Source organism: Triturus cristatus, chromosome 3_2 (assembly GCF_964204655.1).
Source record: "Triturus cristatus chromosome 3_2, aTriCri1.1, whole genome shotgun sequence".
In the NCBI taxonomy this organism is placed as follows: Eukaryota; Metazoa; Chordata; class Amphibia; order Caudata; family Salamandridae; genus Triturus; species Triturus cristatus.
The window spans coordinates 471,494,195-471,518,495 of NC_140584.1; the positions used below are offsets into that span (position 1 = coordinate 471,494,195).

Below are 24,301 nucleotides of genomic sequence, written 5' to 3' on the forward strand. Positions count from 1 at the left end.
CTGGCGAGACTTATTGTAAGGGCTTCAAAAAGCTCACCACACACACGCTCGTGCGTGTGTGGCCTATTGCTCGCGGTTACCCGCACGGCGTCATATGTTTTGAATTATCGTGCCCAGACACAGGAGCGATAATTCAAAACATATGGCCTGGTTTTCGCTCTTGCACGCACCACTCGTGGTACGCTGCATTCCTTGTTTCATTAAGCATGCAGGCCTGCTAGTAGCAGATCGCCTACCATTTGACTCTGTCACCAGGGCACTATGCTTCCACTCCTGGACTATTGTAGTTCTTCTACAGAACTCATCACACTGCATAATAAATGAACTCCTAGGGCTGCAGCGGAGCTGTCCTCGTGACTAGGATGCCGAGGATCACACTACAAACAAGGTTAACGTGAGAGGAGCGAGGACTAGTTTTCAAGTTACCGCGGGTCGTGTTTACTTGAAACCCAGCCCGCGTCAGATTCAGACTGAGTGCCTGACGCTGGACCCCTCAGCCCAAATCTGTGTTGGCCACACAAAATGCCACGTCACGACTGCTTGTAAATATTAATGTTGCCAGCCAGTTGTAACCAGCGGCGCTGATGACCTTTCAGCCTCACGGGTGTGTGCGCGCGCATTAGAAGAGACTGCTCGGCCACATGGGCACAATAAAACCCCGTGCACCCCGCTGTGTCCCAGCTTCTGAAACGCCCAGGGATAAGGAGGTTAGGAAAGGTCGACTGGCAATTTACGGGCACTCGAGAGCCGATGTGCCTGCTAATGACATTCTTCCACAAAGCGCGTGGGCTTGCGTTCGTGCAGGAACAACAAAGGGCCCCTGATTGCGAACATGTTGTTTTATGACCAATCAGTTCATGCAGAGCCACATGTTGCTAATTATCCCACCAAATCAAGAAGGTCACGACTCCTCTGCAGACACCCCAAGTCCTCAATGACCTTTAGCAGACTTCTCACGTCTCCCAGGTCGTGCTCGGGTAGCTCGCCCAGCTCAGCTTTGTTTTTTGCATTCTGCTTCTCGTAGTCACATTTATAGCAGTATTACTACAGGACTATAAATAACAGAATGCAAAGGGAAACTTAGACTGGATCAGATTCTGAGGAAGGGAACTGTGGATTTAAGAGGTCTGCTTCTCTCTGAACCTTTAAGATAAGTAGAACTGTGGTCTCACGGCTAGACTGCTGACTTTGGAGCTGGGAAACCAAGGTTCGAGCCACGGGGTCGACTCCACATCCTGTGTTTCTGGGCAAATCACTTAATCTCCCCATGCTACCAAAACAAGCATTAGCATAGCCAATAGGTCTCGCTTTTGGGACCTTATAAGTAGTTATGCAGCACAATATCCTTGGTGCAACAACATCAACCGTTGCCTGGCTAAACACTTATAAGGTCCCAAAGGCGAGGCCTATTGGCTATGCCAATGCTTGTTTTAAATGTTACCAGTGTGTGAGGGAAAATGTCACCCCCTGTTCCAAGTGTGTGACGGATCCCTGTGGTACCCAAAGATCCACCTAATCCTCCAGTCAGAGTTCCGCTGACAGGTCCACCCTCCACGCCATCTGTGCCCCTTGGACCTGCATCTGTTTGAGCGCCGGCTCCGATGCAGGCTTCGGTTCTCACAACATACCCTGTACAGTTCCTCTTGCATCAACACTTATAGTGACTCTTGATGAGGATTTACAGCCTGTAGTGCTACCCTTCTCTCAGCTGAATCTACCACAACCTCGACTGTAGTCTTGCCTGCAACTGACCACTGTGCAGCCACTCTGCAAACCCTCTAACTCCAATACTTTTGCTACATGGTAGAGTCCAGATGTTTGCATTCTTTTTGCCACAGATTCATGGGGACGACTTATTTCCCCAATATGAGGAAGAAAACTGCTATGAAGAACTTCAGGATGCCAGCGGCTTGACACTACACTTGAAACTGGCCTTGTGACCCCACCCTGCCCTCGGTCATGGCAGAGAGGAAAGCGCCTCTTTCACTGTGGTTATGGAAGGAACGAGTTTTGGATTTACCCCTACCAAGCTACTCCCATGGAATTAAAAACACATGTACTGATGGAAGTCTTGCAACCTGGCAAGGCTCCCACAGTGCCACTATTACCCTTTACTGAGGCCCTTTGAAGAACCAGAACCTTTTGGGCCTGGCGGCGCAGGGTACGCCCAAAGTCTCCGGAGTTCACCTGCCTCGCTACACAGAGACACGGGATACTCTGTCGGCGTTAGAAGATCAGATTTATTTAGCTGCAGCTAGTACAGTTATCCTAGAAGTACACAGAGTAGGTTCTCAGGAGACTGCCACTTCACTCTGTGGCGCACAGCGTTAAATACTATACAAGGTTCGGACATTTTGATCCAAAACCCTCCCAGAACATACAAGAAAGAGCCAATAAGGAAAGTTAGAAAACAGGATGGAACCAATGGGAAAAGTTGGAAAACAAAAGTGTCAGATGACTCGAAGAGACCTCTCCTCCAACTATGTTTGTCACCCCTCCCTCAAGCTAATTAATTAACAGATTCGTAACTAACTTGCAGGTGGCGAGATACGTTTGTGTGTGTTGGAGGACAGTTGTGAAACGAGAGAATGCTAGCAGAAGACAGTGAAGGCCAGTCGATAAGATAAGGTCAGGAAAGAATAGTGTGAGCCAACAGATAGTTGAGACGCGGATTAGAAAAGCCAGATAGGGATTAGTGTACTCGGCTAGTTCTAACACCAGCTTTGCAAATAGAGGCCGAAGGCGTATTTCGACACCAGGCTACAGAAAAAGCAGAATAGACTTTGTTCGCCGTGCTGCCTGAGTGATGGCAACACGAAATGGCGGTGGGCCACAAAATGGCGGGTCGATTCGATCGCGATCAAAAATCGAAGTTCCTCACCTTAAAGATGCTATTTTAGGGTCTTGGTGCAACCCTTGTTAAGAACCGCCTGTTAACACACAGGTAGTTTGTCACCTTTGCCTGCATCTGGTGACCCTGCCTTTCTTACACAGCACCCAAGCCAGAGAGTCTGGTGGTACTGATGTCCACCATCAAAGTCAGTTCCAGTGTCTTACCTACCACTCTCTATGATTGTGAATCGAAACATATAGAAGCATTTGATAAACTGATTGTTCCTTCACGAGCCTTGCTCTGTGATCAGTAAATGCCAGCTGCTTCTTCGGCTGCTACTCTGTGCCCTTTGAGACATGTTGGCACAAATGTTATCGGCTGTTTCGGCTGACTGCCTGGTGTCCTTTACACAAGCTATTCAGGATGGCTGCAAAGCAGCAAAATTTGTAATCAGATCTGGACTGGACATAAGCCATTGCTTTGGATGTGGTATGGCTACCAGCATGGCTCTCCAGAGCCATGCATGGATGAGGTCCACAGGCATCTAAGAGGATGTCCAGTCATCCTTAATGGAAATGCCGTTTGACAGCACTCACCTTTTTGGTGCCAAAGCGGGTTCAATCTTAAAACTTTTCAAGGACAGCAGTGCATTCTATAGACCTTTCTGCTTCCACAAGGCAATCCCATCAGCTAATTCACTCTCTCTGTGGATACAATAGTGGCTTCCCAGTTTGGCAGTGCAAGATACCCCCTCCAGCCAAGCAGGCCTTTCAGCCCCTTTTGTGTGAGAGGCAGCGGTTCTTGTGACAGTGAGAACATCAGGAACGATGTGCAGCTTAGTCTCCTGCCTCTTCAGCACCTGTAGTGCACACAATCTTGCAAAGGTGGCACGCCATCATGACAGACAAGTGGGTCCTGATGATTGTCCATTCCATTGGGGCTATACCTTTCTCTTCCTTTCTACCCTGCCACACCTTTCACTGCCTTCAAGGCGGCTGGCGGCAGGCTATCTGTCTGTTATGCGACAGGAAGTGCAGGCCCTTTTGGCCAGAGGGGCTATAGCTAGTGTTCCAGGCTCGGAAGTAGGAACTGGATGTTAATTACGCTACTTCCTTGTGCCAATGGACGGAGGCCTTCATCCTATTTGATATCTGTGCCTTCTCCGTGCTTTCCTGCAGAAGGACAAATTCAATATGCTCATGCTATCCCAGGTCCTGTCTGCCCTAGAGCCTGGAGGCTGGATGGTAGCATTGTACTTAAAGGATGCTTATTTCCTTATACCTGTTCTACAGACCCAGAGGCGCTACCTGATGTTCAGGGTAGGCCTGGAGCATTTTCAGTTCACATTGCTCTCCTTTGGCCTTACCAGTGCCCCTCGGGATTTGCTAAAGAGATGTCTGTGGTCACAGCACACCTTCGGAGGTTGGGGGTACCAGTCTTCCCCTACCTCGATGACTGGCTACTGAAGGCAGGCTCGCCCCAGGTAGTCATCAACCACTTCCAGACTGCAGTGAATCTACTAACATAATCAGGGTTCACTATTAACTTGCTAAAGTTCCATATGACTCATTCTCAGATGTTTCTGTTCATTTGAGCAATTGTAGATACAGTACGGTTTCATGCGTCTGCCCTGGAGCGTAGAGACCAGGACATTCAGGTTATGTTTTGACTTCTGTCCTGGATCTCAGCACGGATGACTCCAAGGCTCTTGGGTTTGTTGGACTTCTGGTACCTGCCAGCTAAACACACCATGTGGGCTTTGCAGTGGGACCTCATACCCCAGTGGGCACATCATCACAGAAATGTGTTGGACTGTATCTATATCTTCGAAGAGATTGCAAAATATCTGCAGTGGTGGCTGCTGAACCACGATTAGGTCAGTGGCAGGCCCCCTCTCCTCACCCCATCCAGAGCTGACAGTGGTCATGAATGGATAACTGGTGGGTTGGGTAAGCCATATGGCAGAGGTGGAGATCTGAGGCCTCTGGTGTCTGATGGAGACTCAACTTCACATCGATTTGTTGAAGTTGAGGGCAGTTTTCTTGCATTGGAGTGCTTCCTACTCCGCATAAAAGGAAGGCTGGTGCAGATATCATAGACAAAATCACCACGATTTGGTCCTGCAACAATCAAGGCAAGTTGGGGTCCTGGGCACTGTATCAGGATACCCTGTGCCTCTGGAAGTGGCTGAACCACCAAGGTTTCTCTGGTTGTGAAGCACTTGACAGGATCTTTAAACATCAGTGTGGATAAACTCAGCAGCAGGCACCTTGTGGATCACGAATGACAGCTGCACCCATAATGGTACCTGGCTTCTTACAGCAATGTGGAGAACCTGGGCTCGATCTTTTCACCAATTGAAAATGCGAAATGTCAACAGTTTTGCATGTTAAAGTTTCCAAAACTTTCTGTCTGGGACTCTTTCCATTTAAGAGTGGAGCTCTGGACTCCTGTGTGCCTTGCTACCTCAGCTTCTCCTGCCATGAGTTCTGAAAATGATCAGGAACATTGTGACCCAAGACATCATAGTGGCACCGGATTAGGCCAAGTGAGTGTGGTACCTGGGAATCCTGGGCATGAGTATCTGTCCCCTAATAAAGCTGCCTCCATAGGAGGATCTTCTGTTATAGCAGCAGGGCAGGATTTTGCATCTAGGCCTGCACAATTTGCATCTCCATGCTTGGAAATTGATCAGCTACAATTGACCTTCTTCAACCTGAGGTCGTTAATGTCCTCTTGCTGACAAAGAGTCTCTCCACAAAATTAGTTTACACCAGTCGTTGGGACATGGGGCATATTTGTGGATTGGTACAGCACCCAACAAATTGACCCATTAAAGGCAAAGTTGTCTGAAGATTTATTGTTTGTTCTGTCCCTAGCCCAGCACAGACTTGCTTTGTACACTGTAAGGGTATCATCTCTTTTGTCCTTTTTTGTGGTTGCTGCATAAGCCTTCTTTTTTAAATCACCTGTTGTGATAACATTTTTTAAAGGATTTCAACATTTGTTTCCTCCAAAACCCTTTGTGATGCCTCAGTAATACTTGAACTTAGTCCTCACTTTCTTGATGTGCACCCCTTTTGAGTCACTGCACAGTTGGACCCGAGGTTCATACCTAAAGAAAGTGGTTACTCCTTTTCATGTTGGCCAGGCTGGCACCCTTCTGCCATTCTTTGCGCTACCTCATCCTTTTAAGGAGGTAGAAAGACTTCACCATTTGGATCCTAAAAAGCAGTAAGCTTTTATATTGAGTGCACCAAGGAACACTGAGCGGACGATCAGCTGTTTGTAGAGCTTCCGGAGCAAACCAGGGCAAAGCAGTGGAAAAACAGACCATCTCTTGATGGATTGTTCCCTGCACAAAGATCTGCTACACACTGGTGAGGAAACAGACCCCAAAAAGCTTGAGGGCTCGTTCCACCAGGGCAAAAGCTGCTACGGCTCCATTAGCCCATGGAGTGCCTGTCCTGGACATGTCAGGTGGCTACATGGGTGTTGATACACATGTTCACGAAGCAGTAAAGCTTAAACAGTCCATTAAGAGGGGCATTATGCACACTGGGTTCTGCAGACCCACCACCCTGGGGGTACTGGTGTAAACATAAACCACAAGTTGAGAAATCTGTGGTTAGAAGTATCCATCAGATGAACCAGTTACTTACCTATAATAACAATCTTTCTAGTGGATGCTCTATCTAACCGTAGATTCCTCACCAACTCTCTTACCTCCCTGTGAACTGGATTGTTTCTTTCTAAAAAGGTGCAGAACTAGAGATCTGCACACTGGTCGTGCCAATCTGCCGATGGGTTCGGAGTCTGAGAATGCATACAGCCTAGAAAGCAGCTGACAGCGTGTATGGCTGGCAGTTAAATGTGGCTCTGGGCATAAATTCAGAGTGGAACGATGTTGGCATTGAGCCATAAGATGCTACCTGTCAGCGTGCAGGATATCTGCTTTAAAAGTTTCCAGATCTAGTCTGATGCCTGGGAATATACACAAGGTGAGAAATCTGTGGTTAGATAGATTATCTACCAGAAACCTTATTGCCGATGGTAAGTAGCTTGTTCTTTTGCACTTGTCAGTCTGCCATTTTGGCAAGAATGCAAAAAATAATAATGACAATATTGCTGGATTTCTGAAATTCATGCTGTGACCTCTATTATGACATTCTTTTTTCGTTCTCTTATACTAGTCCATGGTTTCCATATTTTGAACACTAACAGTTTTTTTACTCTAATAGGACAAGTTCAGAAAGAAATTGACTTTGTTGTGGGACCAAATGGAACACCGTCGTTAGAAGAAAAGCCAAGAATGCCATATACTGAAGCAGTTTTACACGAGATTCTGCGATTTTGCAACATAGTTCCTTTAGGAATTTTTCATGCAACTTCCAAAGACACTGTTGTGCGAGGTTATTCAATTCCGGAAGGCACAACTGTCATAACAAATCTGTACTCTGTCCATTTTGATGAAAAATATTGGACTAACCCAGCAGTATTTTATCCTGAGCGATTCCTGGATGCCAGCGGTCAGTTTGTGAAGAAAGAAGCATTTGTCCCCTTTTCATTAGGTAAGTTTCCTAATTGGTTCCATATCTGTCAATTTTTCATGTAATTCTGGTTCTTAACATGATAAAACATATACAACCGGCCAATACCTCTTCTGCTTTATGTTTTAAGACAAGAGAAAAGGTTCAGTTTAGATTGATCAACCCTTGTACTCACCTCAAAGACTCTCATTTGAAAGTATTGTGCTCATCACATACAGTAGTTCATAAATAGGTTAAAATTGGCTGAAGGTGACAGTGAGGAAGAGGTTTTCTTCCACTTCGCATATCAGCTTAGTGGGCCAGCCTGGTTCATGCACTAGATCTTAAAACAAATCTCAGGATCACACAAAGCTAAATACAAAAATGAATCTGATGAATGAACTGATTAAATCTGATGCTAGTAGTTGGTGTGTGTCTGTCTTTTTGCGATCAAAAAGGCCATGGGAGACAGAAGTCTTGGTGTGAACTGGCCCAATTAGGTGGATACAGAGAAGTAAACTGGTTTCAGTAAGGGTATCAATGCCCTGACTTGAACAGTAATGTAATTATAAAAGAAAATGTGGAAAAGTATTATTTTGTACAAACCTACCCAGCAACAGTACAGTCCAAGAATAAAAGAACATCGAGTTTAAGTAAAAATAAAAGTTGCAAATATTGCTCAAATTAAGACAAAAAGAATGCTTTAAAAGGTAGATGTAGAGTGGGGGGAGGAGGGGAGAAAACTGTTAGCATTGGAAGTTACTGATAAACACGGTTTCATTAAAAATCGATGGAAAATCGAAAAAATTAAGAGGTCTCCATAAATCTCCCACTAGGACCATCACAATTAACAGGGTTAAGCTGCAAATGAGTGCATGACAGAGTGTACCTTTCTCAGTTCCCCATTTAGCTATCCTAGAGGGAGTAATATATAGGAAGAAGCAGGTTTTGTAAAACTGTGCTTGAAGGCTAGCTGATAGCAGATCATCTTGGGCAGATTTAAGCGCCAAGAGGAAAGCATCGTTAGAAATGTTCAGTTTGTGATTAGTATTTAGCATTATGATCCACATTAAGAGGAAAAACACTCCAGTAGCAACTCATAAAAAGGACCAGAGTGGAAGTTGCACAACTTTGGAGTAAGTAGGTACTTCATCTAACTCAAAGTCCGAATCATTTCCACGAAGTGTCACCAAGTCATCAAAGGAAGCAATCCACTTCTGCACTTGGAACGTACCCTTACTTCTGTAGTTCACACTCTACAGAGGAAGTTATTCTCCCCCCAAGAACACTTCTATATGGAAAAGGGATATTTCTAAGGGACCTCACTCGAGACAACTAAATAGACTATAGAATAGAAATCTATTTTAAAGAAAAAAACAGAAGAGACTTCCTATGAAACATAAGAGAGATGTAAAGGACAAATACTGGGTTGACCTATAAGAGGCTGTTCTGGAAAAAAAACAGCAAGGCTTATTGGGGCTTAATTGCAAGAGTGACCTGACGCAAAAAAAAAAATGCGAAACCAGTTTCACAGAAAGAATGGGTAAATTACCTTCCTGATCTGTACAGACCAAACCCGATCAATTACTGCAATTTAAAATCTTCAAGTTTCAGGTCGCGTAATGAATCTGTTCAGCAAACTATGGCTCCATCTGAAAAACAAATTCATCAATTTATAAGGAAGGCAAGAGTGACTGCAGCAATGGGTCCTGGCATGATCCCCATAACAGTCTTACAGAGCAATTCAGAAAGATGGAGCAAATTTCTGACCTCTCTCTTCACGTATTGCTATAAAACTGGCCATATCCCAAGCTCTTAGACAGGAAGCATTGTTGTTCCACTACGAAAAACAACTCTTCTGCCTGTCTCTAAGTAATTTTCGTCAAATTGTTCTCCTGGACGCAACAGGGAAGATCTTTGCAGACCATCTAAAAGACTGGGCCTTGTCCAGGAGTGCCATTCCCATGGTCCAAGCAGATTTTCTCCCAGACCACTCAGTGACTGATAATATCATAATTTTGCAAACTATAATTGACAAATATGTGATTAGTAAATCTCAGGTAGCATATAGCATATTCATTGACTTTTCCTCAGCATTCGATAGGGTAGATAAACCCACCTTATGGAAGAAGCCAGTAGCCCTCCACTCATCTACATGATGTAAAGTACAGATGGGAGGGGATAAGGGACTGACCCAAGAGATACCCACTTTGAACGGCCTTAAGCAGGGATATTTACTTGCCCCATTACTGTTTTCTTTATGTCTTAGTGACCTACCAGACAGTTTCTTAGAAGTAAATAACTACCCCCCAAAAATAGCATCCAAAAGCATTCATATTTTAATGTACGCAGACAACGTAGTCATTTTCGACCCTACTCCTATCGGTCTTCACTGTAATATGGATGCTCTCTTTAGATATACAGAAACAAGCTTTCTAAAAGTAAACATCTCCAAAACAAAAGTGGTCACATTTAGGGGAAGGAGACAATCCTCTCATTTTGTCTGGAAGCTTGGAGGGAGACCAATAGAAGTTGCAATGACGTACAACTATCTGGGTAGAGTCTTTTCTCAGACATTAGAATTTAATCCCCATTTCCAGTATTTGGAACTTAAGGCTGTAGCCCACCTAAGTGCAATAAAGAGATTCTATTCATCGTCCATAATCAGACACTTTTATCCACTCCTTAAAACTTATTGCGTTAAGAATCCCCCTATTTTTATTTTTTAAAACAGATTTTATTCATCAAATGACACGAATACAGCAGGGCTCTGTAACCCAGAGACATCTGCACAATAAATACAAAGCTTCCTGACTGTGACTTTTCAGTGATAAGATCTAGAAGAAATGGAAAGCAATACAGATTAAATAAACCATATGCAAACCCCCACCCATCAACCCCCCTCCTCCCTAGTCACACTAACAGCCTCCCACATATAGCCTAACTGTGCCCTTGCACCACCACCACCCGCTCAAATAAACGAAGATGGAAGAAACTACAGCCTGCACCAGAAGGGTGATATTATACTGGATGAAGGGGCCCCGCTGCATCCTCTGGCTCCAGTAACAAGCCATGGTAATCTGCCCATCGCTTCCAAACCTAATCGTGTTTCTGTGGGCAACCTCTTGCAGTGAAAATAGGGAGTTCCAATCCCATACAGAAGTCCAGTCCCTTCTTCCAGGCCGATACCGAAGGTGGCGCCGGTGCCTTCCATGCCCTAGCTATGTCCCTCTTCGCCAGAGTAAACCCCAGCAGCATAAGATGAACTTTATAAATATTACCCCCAATCCCGCATGACATGCAAAAGCACCAATTTCAGTGAGTGTGGCAGGTCCCAGTCCCAACACCTCAGACAGGCAGGTTACTACCCCCCTCTAAAACCGTGACAGAGAGAGACAATGCCAAACCGTGTGCCTCAGGGTCCCCTCGTCCTGCTCACATCTAAGGCATACAGGGGAGGCCACTAGACCCGCCCTCCATAACCGGACCCGCGTGAAATAGACCCGATGTATATATTTGAACTGGACCAGGTGCAGGCGGGTCGCTATGGCTGCCCCCCTCGGAGATGCCAGGGCCTTTGTCCAGTGAGCCCACATCTCCCTCCCAGGCCGCCCTCCCAGGCCGCTCTAAGCTTCTGCAGTGTAGGGGTGCTGTGAGTCACTAGGGACTGGTAGATCTTGGAAATTGTATGATCTTGAAGGTCTCCCATAAATACCTTCACTTCTATTGAGCTGAACTCCGCCAGTGACTCCATTCCCTTCAGGCTTGGGGAGAGGGCGTGTCAAAACTGGAGGTATTTGTAAAATTGGGTTTTCGGCATTTGAAACTCTTTTTGCAACTCTTGAAAGGATATACAGAAAGAAGGGAGAAGCAATGCTATAATGACCAAAGAGTTAATCTCTTTCATTCATCACAGACGATGACAGAATAAATGATTTCTGTAGCCGGAAATGTTCTTAGTCTCTTTTTATTTCAGTTTTGTATGTATAGCAGCAAAACAGCCAACGCGTTTTACCCTTTCAGGCTTCTTCAGGGCAACTATAATGTTTCACAGAGACTTCGGCTTGGAGTTTCCCGATACTCATTCTAGACACTTTCAAATTTTAGGATATACACTTTTATATTTTGGTATCAGAGTTACTGTAGGTACATATTCTAGTCCACGACCTGTCTATGGAAGAGGAGTCTCCACGCTGAATAGATTGGGCGATTGAGCGCATTCACGTATTGGTGTGGTAGTAGGACCCGCTGAATTGGAAAGAGGAATGTGAAGAAGCCTGAAAGGGTGAAACGCGTTGGCTGTTTTGCTGCTATACATACAAAACTGAAATAAAAAAAGACTAAGAATATTTCCGGCTACAGAAATCATTTATTCTGTCATCGTCTGTGATGAATGAAAGAAATTAACTCTTTGGTCATTATAGCATTGCCTCTTCCTTCTTTCTGTATATCTGTTTCATATTTGAAACCAAATTGGTGGCTGGTTTCGGGAGGTGGGCATTTGTTGGACCACTACTGGTTGAAATAACTAATATGTATTAGATATTGTATAAGAACACAAGTAATTGGTGCAGCATCTTATACCCTGCCACTGTTCTCACTGTGTATGTAACTCTTGAAAGGACTTCAGGATCGACCCCCTCATGACTTCCCCCCAGGGTAGGGATACCAATATGGTCCCAACCATGAAACCCTGAGTGGCTTATTGTGGCAGGCAGCCATTATTCCATAGGGGGGGTCTCCTGTGTCCGCTTATTCCACCACCCCATCCTCCGCAAGGCCCGTCGCCAAATTTGGAAAACTACTTGGGTCGCTGACGGCAGGGATCTCCGTACAGGTGCATAGTACAGAATCGTGTGTAAGGAGCGGTCCCCCATAAGATGCCGCTCTACCGCGTAAGCCGGGTCGTCCCTGCCCCCATACCACCACTCATTTAGGACCAATAAGTGTGAAGCCATGTAATATGATGGTATATCAGAGGTCGCCAGCCCTCCACAGTACGTAGAAAGAAAGCATGTAGGGCGAGTCTCACTGCCCCTCCTGCCAATAGAAATTGACCCAATGCAGCATTGACCTGCCTGAACCATCTAGGGGGGATCGGATAGGGGTGATTCTGCAGTTGGTACAATAAACGGGGAAGAGATACCATCTTGAAAATGACCGATGACCATATATAGACAGCAGCATATGAGACCATGCCTTTAGATCCACCCGGACGCGTTCCCAGACCGGGACCAAGTTCCTTCCCCACGCCACGGTGAGTGAGTCCAATAAAAACACCCCAAGATACTTCATCCCGCTGGTAACAACCCGAACCAACGAGGCCCAGGCGGCCAGACCCGATGTGTCCCCAAGGGGCCACAAGGTAGACTTACTGGGGTTCATGTAGAGACCCGACGATTCCCAAAGATCTGCATAATCTGAAGCAACCGCAGCTCGTCCGGTTAACGTCGGTGAGAAAGAATAAAACGTCATCAGCGTATAATGCTAAACGATCCGCCAATCCATGTGCCCATTCAAAGCCAGTCACCTGTGCGTCCATATGGACCCAGGCGGCCAAAGGTTCCATCGCCAGGGCAAACAAATATGGGCACAGCGGACAACCCTGCCGGGTACCCCGTCGAAGAGAAAAGTTGGAGGAAGTAGCGGCAGCAACACGTACCAACACAGTAAGATCAGTGTAAAGTAGGGACAGGTAGTACAGCAGCGCGTTCCAAGATTCAACCTCCATAGCAGCGTGAAGAGATGGACCCAACTAAGGGAGTCAAACTCCCTGACCATATGAGCCAGCAAGAGCGCCACCCGTGTACCCAGCCCACGGATGGCCGCAACAGCAACCTGTGCCTGGCGAATAGTATGTCAGGTCCCCCACTGGGGCATAAACCCAGCTTGATCTGGGTGTAACAATGTGGAAATGTGAGACCGCAAACGGTTGGCCAAAGCCTTAGCCAAAATGTTTGCTTATACATTTAGGAGTGAAATAGGAAGCATGCTGGTCCGGGAGTCTGCCTGGTTTGTGAAACACCCCGCTCATGGGACTCCTCCATAACTCCAAAAACAAGAGTTGATGGACAGAATGCAGAACAATGTCATACATTCACCCCAGTCCAGAGATCTGGGCCTAAATCCATTGTGTTTTTTGCACACAATGCCATTCCAGTTTGAACCCAGCCATATGCAAATCAGTCTTGACCCTGTGCCTCATGGGAACAGTCCATCCCGAACTGCCAAGCCAGGTCCTCCCTGGACTGGAAACAAGCATCCTAGGACCGGTTTCAGGGTTTCACCCCTCTTCAGCTAGGATAGCTTGATTCCAGTGGCATGGAGAGCACGGGACTCATGTCTGAGCATACCAATGTGCAACATTCCGTCCATCATCTTGTGTGTTTTGCTGTTCGCCCTATGTGGGAAGGGTATGCCCAGACGTAGGTCCCGTGCTCACTACGCCACTGGAGGCAAGCTATCCTGGCTGAAGAGGGGTGAAACTCCGAAACCGGTCCTAGGATGCTGGATTCCGGTCCAGGGAAGACATGGCTTGGCAGTTCGGGCTGGACTGTTCCCATGAGGCACAGGGTCAAGACTGATTTGCATATGGCCATGTCTGAACTGGGGTGGCGTGGTGAGCAAAATAACGATGGATTAAACCCAGATCTGTGACTGGGGGTGAATGTTTTGCCAATGCGCAACATTCCATCCATCATCTTGTGTGTTTTACTCCTCCACAACTCAACAGTAATGGGGTCCAAGCTGTAGAAAACATTTCTTTTAAAATTCGTAGGGAAACCCATTTGGCCCCGAGGCCTTTCCCGAATTAAGGTCTCCCAGGGCTGCACCCAGTTCCTCCTCCGTGAGAGGGAGATCCAAATCTGCACTTGCTTCATCGGACGCGGCCCGAGGCGGGAGGTCATCCAAAAACCGAAAAGTAATTAGAGAAACTTTTGGCAATGTTCCTGGAGTCTGTGAGGGGCCTACCATCTGGGCCAACTGTACCAGGGAGGGGCTGGAAATGGAACATCCCTTGACACAACCGATGAAGCATCTTGCTAGAATTATCCCCCCATTGGTAGACCCTACTGCGAGTTGCCAGCCAAGTAAGGCGGTCCTCATCCATAAGAAGAGCCGCATAGTTCTGTTGCGCCAGTAACAGCTGTTGCCGTGCATGGTGACTGCCAACCCCTCTACTACAATGGTCTAGATCAGCAGTATTAGCCTCCGCTTGTAGCAGAGCCTCCTTCCGCTTCCTGCGGGCTGCCGCGCAAAAAGATGTCTACGCCTCGTATGGTGGGCTTCAGTGCTTCCCACAGAGATTCAGCCCCAGAAACCGATCCCACAATGAGCGTCAAGTATTGATCAAGCGCGCTCTCCAGACACTCCCTGTATTCTGCCTTCTGGAGGTTCCATGTCAAGAGGCGCCAGCGGAAGGGCTGTTTCGCCCAGCCCATCTGTAGCGAAAGAGTAATCGTTGAATGATCCGAGAGCCTCCTCGGCATGATCTCCGCCTCCACCACCCTACCGACTGCCAGCCGAGGAATAAACAAATAGTCGAGGCGAGATTAGGAATTGTGAACCACAGAGAGATACGTATAGCCTTGAGTGTTTCTGTGCATTCGGCGCCAAATGTCCACCCAATCAAGCCCAGACACCAACGATGAAAGCTTCGTAGCCTGGCAAGCAGTCACATTCTCCCCGGGCCTCCAACGGTCCCAGGACACATCCAGCACATCATTCCAATCGCCCCCAATCATGGACAGACCCTCCGGCATATCCGCCCATAACGACATAAGCCGCTCCACTAGGCCCCATGATAACGGAGGAGGTGCATAGACACAGCCCAATACCACTGGTCCCTCTCTGATCATGCCCTGCAGGAACAAATACTGCCCCTGGGTATCTTGCAATGTCTTAACGTGTGTAGTGAACTCGGCAGTGAATCAAAATCGCCACCCCCGGGACCCTCATACAAACCCTGAGTGGAACACCTGAGCGTAACCATAACGCTGAAGGCAGAGCGCCTTCGAACCCATAAGATATGTGTCTTGTAGCATAAGTATATCGGCATGAGCCCTCTTAGCCTGTTGGAGAACAGACCCTCGCTTAATTTTATCTGATACTCCCCTGACATTCCAGCTCACTATTCAGAGTGTCCCAGGCGATACCTTGGAGCCACTAGGTGTGTCAGCCATGAGGTACCCTGCTGAGAAATGCTGATGCAAATAAAAGTATGTGGTGTGTGTGCAAAGGCCTAACCATACCATAGCAAAGTGCGCCTTGTTGACAGAACAATAAACAACCCAACAACCCCCCCACCCTATACTTCAATAACGATGAAGCATCTGTCATGGCGGGTGCTGCCAGCGGAGCCCAACAGGGAGTCCCGGCACACCTCGACCAATGGATCCCCAAGTTACAGCCCAACTTCGGCAGGCACCCTCTCCGTGGAGAGAACCCGGCCCACATTTAGGCTCCTCCGATCCAGGCAACAGCGACAAAGATATACAGGACTGCGAATTCCCCCTCTGATTAGGATGCCGAAGTCTGTCTGGAGGCCGAGCCAGCCCAGGAGGACACACTACAGGAGTGGGATCGACAACTAGATCTGGAGCGTCTGCGATCCTTGGGCTTCAGTTGAGGCTGCCTACAAGCCGCCTCGCTGGATGAAGAGTCGGATTCGCGCCGAGGTGGCATATGGGGATGCAGACGCACCGTCTCATCCGTCCACTGAAACACTTCCTCCGGTGAATCAAAGAAATGTGTCCGGGACCGGTACACTGCCCGTAGTCGGGCCGGAAATAGCAGGGCGTATGGAAGTTTAAGCTCCAGGAGTCGAGCTTTGGCCCCCAAGAAGGGTTGCCTCAGTTGCTGGACCAGTTTCGTGTAGTCTGGGGAAATCAAAATGCGAGCGTTATCGAGTAACAAATGTTCCTTGGCCCTAGCCTGTTTCAAAATGACATCCCGGTCGTGATAGTTCAGCAGCTTTGCGATAACCGGCCTAGGATGGGCTCCAGGTGGACGTTTCTGCATGAGCGCTCTGTGGGCACGCTCAACCACAAAACAGCGGGACAGAGACTCTGGGGGGAGCCAGCTCTCCAACCACCGAGTAAGGAACTGCTCCATATTTCCCCCCTCGCACCCCTCCGGGAAGCCCACAAATCGGAGGTTGTTACGCCTGGCCCGCCCCTCCGCATCCTCCACGCCTGTTGCCAGGCCCAGCTGAGTCGTCTCGAGGGTGGCCACCCGCTTCTGCAGAGTGGCAACATCATCCTCCACCCCAGAAATCTGCATTTCAGTCTCCGTAATGCGGGCCACTGCATTCACAGGTCTCGACATCAGAGCCAACGCTCTGACTTTGGTATCCAGGACATCTCTGGACTGCGTGATAGCGGCCATGAGTGCAGCATTGTCCGGCATGTCTGGCACAGCCCCCTGTGCCCCTCCAGGTGCCGCAGTGGTGGCCCCCGGGCCCGTATACTTTTCCAGGGTGCTTATTTGGCCGAGCTCCCACTCGTCTTTTCCCTTGTCATAGCGTCCGCAGGCCCGTCCTACTCCCAAATCACTCCGCGCCAGACCTCCAGGCTACAGCGTTCGTATCCCACTCACCCGTCTGGGTAGAGGATAAAGTGTCCCGCTCCTGCGAATGTGACCGGACAAGACGACCCCCCCCCCCCCGGTGTACAATATGCAAGGTGGAGGTAAGCCCCTAAGCCATGAATCTGGGCCCCACGCGACCCGACCTGGCCGCCGAGCGCTACAATGAAAAGGCAGCGAGCGGAGGGGGCCCCAAAATCGACCAAGGTCTGTCAAACCAGAGTCCAGGGCAACCACTCGCCGTAGGGGGCCACCCCACTGCGTCCAGGACTCCCCACTGTCTCAACAATAGATATGGCCGCCTCCAACTGAGCGCAGAGTTCAGGAGCCAGGGGGACCCCAACACACTCCCCAGGGCCTCTTCCAGTGTCCTTTCCTCCTTCTGGGGAGCTCAGCTGTGGCTCAGGACCGCCAAGAAATCCTGCGGTCTCCAGAGCCGTCCATGCTGACTCGCGTGACCAGATATGGCCGCCCGTGCAAGTGCGCAGCATCCCCCCCACAGAGCGAGGCTACGAGCAGACCCAACAGCCTCCGCAGACGCAGGGTACACGGGCCCCACTTCGACCCCAGGGCAATTGAGCAAATGTCAGGCTCCATCTACGGCACTCCCTCCGCTCTGTGCCCCCTACCGCGGCCCGATGGACCACCGATTATGCAGGCTGGTGTCACCCTCGTGGCCCGCTAAAGCAGCCGACTGCTTTTCAGCCTCCCAGGCGGGGGAGTAGGGGGAGGGGGTGGCCTGAATCGGGGCCCCCGCAGCTGAATAGCTAATGCCGCCGACACCCTTACCTCTCCACCGCCTCAGCGTGCACACAGCGGCCGGCTCCGCAGTCCTCCTGGAGCCCCAGATGCATCGCTCTTTTATGCCGACTGCCACCTCAGGCCTCGATACAGCTCCGCTACACCCGGGCCGCACCCCAAGACGCCGCCACCGCGGCTCACCATGCCGAAATATGGGGTCAGAGCGGGCTCAAAGCACTGCTCCTAGTCGCCTCCCACCAGGGACACGATCCGATCGTAGTAAAGGATCGGAGGACAGGATCAGTGTTTTAGGCTGGACGGAGCTTGCCTAGCACACGTCCGCCATCTTGGCTGGCCGGCCACGTCCTCCATTCCCCCTATTTTAATCTGTGCATTAGAATATATTCCTATAAAAAAAATGGTCTTTTGGAAACCTTAAGGAAGGGACGCTTCTACGTAAGATTACCACCATGAGCCAAGCCACGCCTGGTCAAATGCTACGCCTTGAACTATCAGTAGTTATCTCATATACTAGAGCCTTAGGAAACATAATTAGATGGGCATATAACTTGCTACATGCTTCCAACGACTCCCTAAGAGCTCTTCTATAACATGAAACTTTTAAAGAAAATCCTGAGATAGCTCTGGGTCATTTTCAGTGCTCCATCAATCTCTTACAGTCTTGGTCACCATCACTATTGATGTTTTTTCTGAAAAAATTAACCCAAAGATTAAGTTTTCAACTCGATAAGCTACACTGCTCTCAGCTATCTCGTTACAGGCTTTATGCAGCCAAAATAGAGTATAAAATCAGTCAAAAATATCTAACATTTTCACTAAATCATAGTCAGACAATGCATACTTATGCTTCGGTTAGGGAATCTCCCATTAAATGCCTTTACTAAATACCGGGGGGAAACAACTGATAAACTAGGCTCCTGTGACCTTTGTAATCGAGGTGTCCAAGACTTAGCACATGTTTTATTTATCTGCCCAATTAAACTTTTGATTGAGGCTCAACATCATTTTATAAAACCGATACGCTTTAGATATAATGTCTCAAGAATTAATGATCTGATTGACCTTATATGAACACCATTTAATGAATTTATCTGTTATAATCTGTTTAAATATTTTATCACTTTTTTACCATTGTTTTAAATATATCTTTTAATAATGATATTTATTGTATAAATGTATATTTTTGACCTCAGAAGAGGTCTAAACCAATAGAAATAGTGGGTTTTTTGTCGTGAACTCAGTTAGTGGTTCATAGTAAACTATAATAGTAGTTGAAACTGTTGGGATTGTTGAAATTGCAGCATCAGATGCCTCTGTAAAAGCTAGCACATGGTGCAAATCTCGAGCCACAGTAAGCTCCACAGGTTCCAGATTGGGACTCTGTATACAGCGTGACTGTTCTCTTCTAGGGGTAGTTACTTGAGAGTAGGGAGAGGCTGTACGGTTTTACTCTGAAGGCACTTTAGTGTCTGGGGCGGGGATCTGCTGAAAAGAATTAGCCACATAATGCTTTTTAATTTAATCAATGGGCATTTTTCTGTTTTTCTTTGAATCGGGCAGTTTAGACAGGATTACAGTTTGTGTGCCTTTTACCCCAAGAATTGGAACAGTTCTTCTGTAAGATTGCCCAAACACTTGTTTATCAGGAATCTTGTCTTGAAACAGCTCACCCACCTTGGGGAGCAACCTGTCAGCAGCTTTTTAAATGTTATCTCTGCTGGTGGCGGAGTCAGAATGCTTCAAATTAGATAGCTTGTCTCTGACCATGTTGTCTTGGTCAAATGTTTTCTCTTTTGCCACCTTTGCAGGACTATTAAGATAAGGCACATTCGTAGATATTACAAAGAGCATCTCATATGGAGTGTGACCACCCATTACTCCTGTAGGCAAATTATGTAATGCGCTTTGAACTCCATATAGATTATATAGCCAACTTAGTCCTGTACTTAATGCCCTAGCAATCAAGGCTTGTTTAGACATACCTTTGGCACACTCTTTTAACCTGTTACTCGTCACAAGGAAGAGGTGTGAGTAATGCAGACATACTTCCAGAGCAGGCATAGAATCCCTGAACACGTTTGCGGCAAACACAGAACCATTGTCTGAATGAAAGGTATGGACTGCGTCCATTGCTGCGAAACACTGCAAGTCTTTTATGGCAGCTCGAGCATCAGCATTTCTTTGTGGCCAAACCCAGAGGAATATGGAGCATCAATTAACAGGAACTAATTTATTTTTATATGGATTTGCAGGATTGATTGGCCCGATATGATTGAGGGAAAATTATCCTGAACAGGAGATTAAAGATAAAAAGGGAAGTCTGTTCTTGATACAGTAAAGTGTTTTATTTTTTAGCAAATTTTACATTGCTGAACATAGGGATTTATCTACAAGCCCCTTGCTCCGACAGTCTGTCACTTTTGATGATGCTCCAGCAGCGCAGAGTGCAGACTCATATCTATGAGGCTGTTTTCACGGCCTCGTTGATACAGTGTAAGGCAACACAGTGCAAGTCTCTGCGTTGTCTTACACTGCGTCAGGGAGCTATTCGATGGGCATTGCGGTGGGTATTCCCATGCAACACCCTTGGGTCTTGACACATCGTCAGATTTACAAGGATCTGTAAACCTCGGAATACGTCAAAACTGTACACCTTCCCAGGGCAGGTGTACCAAGGAGAAATTTGTTTATTTCTCCTTGTTTTTTTCATCTTTCTATGTGTGCTGCATTTTGCAGCACATATAGAAAGAGGAAAATGCCTCCATGGATTGCAACAGGCCCTTCTTGGGGAAAAAAACAATCCTGTCAACAGCACTGGCACCCTAGCACCATAGTGTAAGGGTACCTGCGTTTGCACTAGGCACCACATTGTGCACCAGCTGAAAGGGCAGAAATGCACCTTATCTCATGAATACATTTGCATTCCTGCCCTTTCGATTTGGTGTAGGGCAGTGCAGCAAAAACACTTGCGGCGCTACTCTGTGCCAAATCATTGTAAATGAGGCCCATAGTTTTTAGTTTGTTTAGGGAAAAACAGCCACAAGTATATTTTCTACAGAGTGGCTACAGTTTAACTTCAGAGGATATTGAGTCTGTATTTAGGGCTCACTCTGTAAAGGAATGACATGCAGAAAAGAATCTTTATCCCATCCGCTTGGTTTTTACATAACGCAGGAGCTTGTTTTAAAACCCACTCGTGCATATCTTTCACTGAGGTCTTCAAATACTAAGAAGGAAAAGCTATTACCTTCTTTCTCTAGTGTACATCCTTTATAAAGACTGGAGGCCAGTCATCCTCTTCAAGAGTAATGTTGTATGCATCTGATAAATTTGGTCCGAATATTGCTTTACTTGTGCATGGTATATCCCCCTCAATTTGTATTTTTACATTATAAACCCTGTCTAGAGGGTTTACATGTCCATCTGGAGTCTCAACCTGTATAAATGTATCAGTTGGATTCATCACTAGAAACTCTTGGAAAGTCTGGTGCACAATATTCACTTCTGCTGCAATATCCACAGAAGTTTTCATGGCATGATTGTTCTTTAGTCTGCCCACTTTTTTTTTTAGGTCTTGCCTGAGCCAGCGCATGAGTTGCTCTGCGAGACATTTAGTTAGTGGATTTTCAAAGTGCTACCACAAGCTTTGCTTAGCCTCAAGCTTGCGGTTACACTTGCGTGCACGCGCGCAGTCGCCATATGGCTTTCTGTACTGGCATTCCACACATCGCTCGATCATGGCTTTCCTTTCGAACGCTCCTCCCCTTCCCCCCACACAGAGCCGTCCAGCTCCTCCCGCTGGCTGCTGCTGCTCCTGGCGCCATCTGGCCACTTTCATTTTCATGAGCGTGCGGCCGCGTCACTTTTACGTGTTGGTAAAACCATTGCACTCTACACCGAAATTGAGCAAGCAGAGTGGCATCCCCCCTTTGATCTTGAACAATTATAGGCGTGCTACTTTCTTTTTAAATAGAGCGGCTCGCTCAAATCTTTATTTTGGGGAGGGGGGGAATTATATGTTTCTTTATACAGTGCAGCACGCCTGATCAACAACAGTGGCGGCATGCACCTTTCTTTCATTTTGTACGGCACGCCTGCAGCCTTTTACCACACCTCCTCAGCTCCCTCCAGAGTGCTACAGTAGGGGAAGGGGCGTGTGTCTACCCTCGCAGCAGTCCGATGGGGCTGTCCTTAAGAGTGCAAGCGCTCCACAGCAGTTCAGATACAGTAGGGAAATGAAGGTGCAACAGCCTCTCATTTCCTCCAGAAGCAGCTCGCGGTGGCATTGTGCATTTGGGGGTGTATGCTTAAGTGCACCAGGACCGCCCCATCACAGCCCATACCATCCCTGCACACCACAAGCCCCGACCACCACAAGCCCATACCGGGCCTACACACCACCATTCATTACAAACATGTGGCCGTGCACCCATCCAGGAAGTGAAAGCACCACCCTTCTCCCACCAGCAGTCATGCTTATAGGCACATTTGAGAATGCAGACCCGCTTTATACCCCGCTTTGCAAAGGGATTTTTTAATTCACTCGAGATGCAATTCAGGGAGCACAGAATCCAAAAGAACTGTCAAGTGCTTCGTGGTTTTCATCAGAAATTTATCACAATGAGACCTCGTTCATGGGCGTCACCTTGTACTACAGTGAAACCCACAGCTTGTGAAGCTCAGCGAGGGGGGGGGGGGTGTTGCTGCATATTTCTGAAGGCTTTCTCTGCATTCCTTCTAACTTTTACCTCAATGGACACTTCGGCCTCAAGATTCTGGAATGGCTTACCACCCAACCAAATGGTAAATGCCTTCAAGAATGAATCAGTAATCTTATGCTACTCTGTTTTTTAATTAATAATTTTTCTTTAATTGATTTTTTTTAGTTTGTGGTTACACAAAAACCTCATTAACATTTTATCAAAATGGTGCACAATGCTTAATTTCAAAAACTTGCCTATGAAACGCACGGCTGTCCAGGATAAAAAAATTATTTTATATTGCTAATATATTACACTCCATAACACAAGTGTAAACAAGCATTGGCATAGCAAATAGGTCTCGCTTTTGGGACCTTATAAATATTTAGTTTTGCAGCACAATATCTTTGGTGCAACAACATCAGCTGTTGCATGGCTAAACCTTGTACCTTATAAGTGTTTAGCCATGCAACAGTTGATGTTGTTGCACCAAGGATATTGTGCTGCGTTACTAAATACTTATAAGGTCCCAAAAGCGAGACCTATTGGCTATGCCAATGATTGTTATAAGTTAGTCTTAGAGTCGGAAGCTTGGTCTTCCTTCTTTAGATTAGATTAAATTTACCTTCATGTCCTGATCCTCCTTTCTGCTTACATATTTATCCTTGCTGAGATACTCAGTCCGTCCCAATACTTTCTGTCCTTTTACTGTCGGAGTCCTTGAAAGAACAGGAAAAATGGCTACTGATCCCATCTGGCTTTTTAATATTGTCACAGTCCCTCAAAATTATAACCACCCCAGCTGGACTCCTGAGTTGATGGCGATCCAGTCCTTTTTTAACTCTCTGCTTCTTTTTAACCTCTGGCATTGTTTTTTCCGTACGCAGAACCCTCAATCCCACTTTTTGTTTTGAGATGCTGTTCAACGGCTCATGACCCCACATATGTATATGTTTTAGAAATTATTTTCAGTAGCTCCCATTCATGTTCTTGAACAGGAACTGCTGCAAGCCTCTGGCTTATGGCCAGAGCTGCTGCTTCTCCACAATTGTTACTTAGAATGATTAAGGAAACTATTTAAAAATGTTTATTAGAAATGGCGTTTCTGGTTGGTTAGATTATGCGCCAAAGCCAGGCAGAACCCACCACTCTAGTCAGGGTAAGGGAGTTACACACCCAAGGTAACCCCTGCTCACCCCCTTGATAGCTTGGCAGAGCAGTCAAGCTTAACCCAGAGGCAATTTGTAAATCGTTTGCGCAACAAACACATGCTAGTAACACACTAGGCACAACACAACAAAAAAAATAAAAACAAAGTTATATCAAAATATCCTTTGTATTATACATAAAACACATTAGACCACGATCACATAAATCATTTCGCAACCAGGCGATTGTCATGATATCACATAGAGCATAAATCACTTTGCCAATCAGGCAATTGTCATATCATCAGTTAGTGCCTACAGTAAATACTTATAGGTGCACCAGACCTGTCATGAAGCATCATGAAAAACAACGCTGTACACCATCACTGTACATATTATGCAGGTCCTGCAAAATGTATTTGTTATCCTGTTAGTATAAGGCGTAACTACATCATACATCTCCACATCAGAGCATAAAATGAAGCAGTTTAGGCAATAAAACTATACATATACCACCATCAGTGCCTGAAATACAGCAGGTAGGTCAGGAGGAAAAATACATGGGTTACCCAACATCACTGTCCATAAATCACCATATGTCATGAGGTAACAACCAGTATCACCATAGATTCATAGCCACTTAGAATAAATCGCCTGCACCAGCAAGGAATCTAGAGTGACAGTGTTCTTGCACCTCTACCAATGGCAATGAGGTAATGGACACACCAGTGTGGGCCCAGAAGC

The 24,301-nt window shown here is 46.8% G+C and overlaps 1 protein-coding gene across 1 annotated transcript in view; it reads left to right on the top strand.

The window, feature by feature from the left end:
• The window catches only part of CYP2R1 (cytochrome P450 family 2 subfamily R member 1), a 209,173-nt gene that overhangs the window by 136,563 nt on the left and 48,309 nt on the right, over window positions 1-24,301 (top strand). The window contains exon 4 of the mRNA XM_085648113.1: window positions 7,075-7,404. Within this exon, the coding sequence (XP_085504239.1) occupies window positions 7,075-7,404 (330 nt within the window). The remainder of the gene's footprint in view (window positions 1-7,074; window positions 7,405-24,301) is intronic.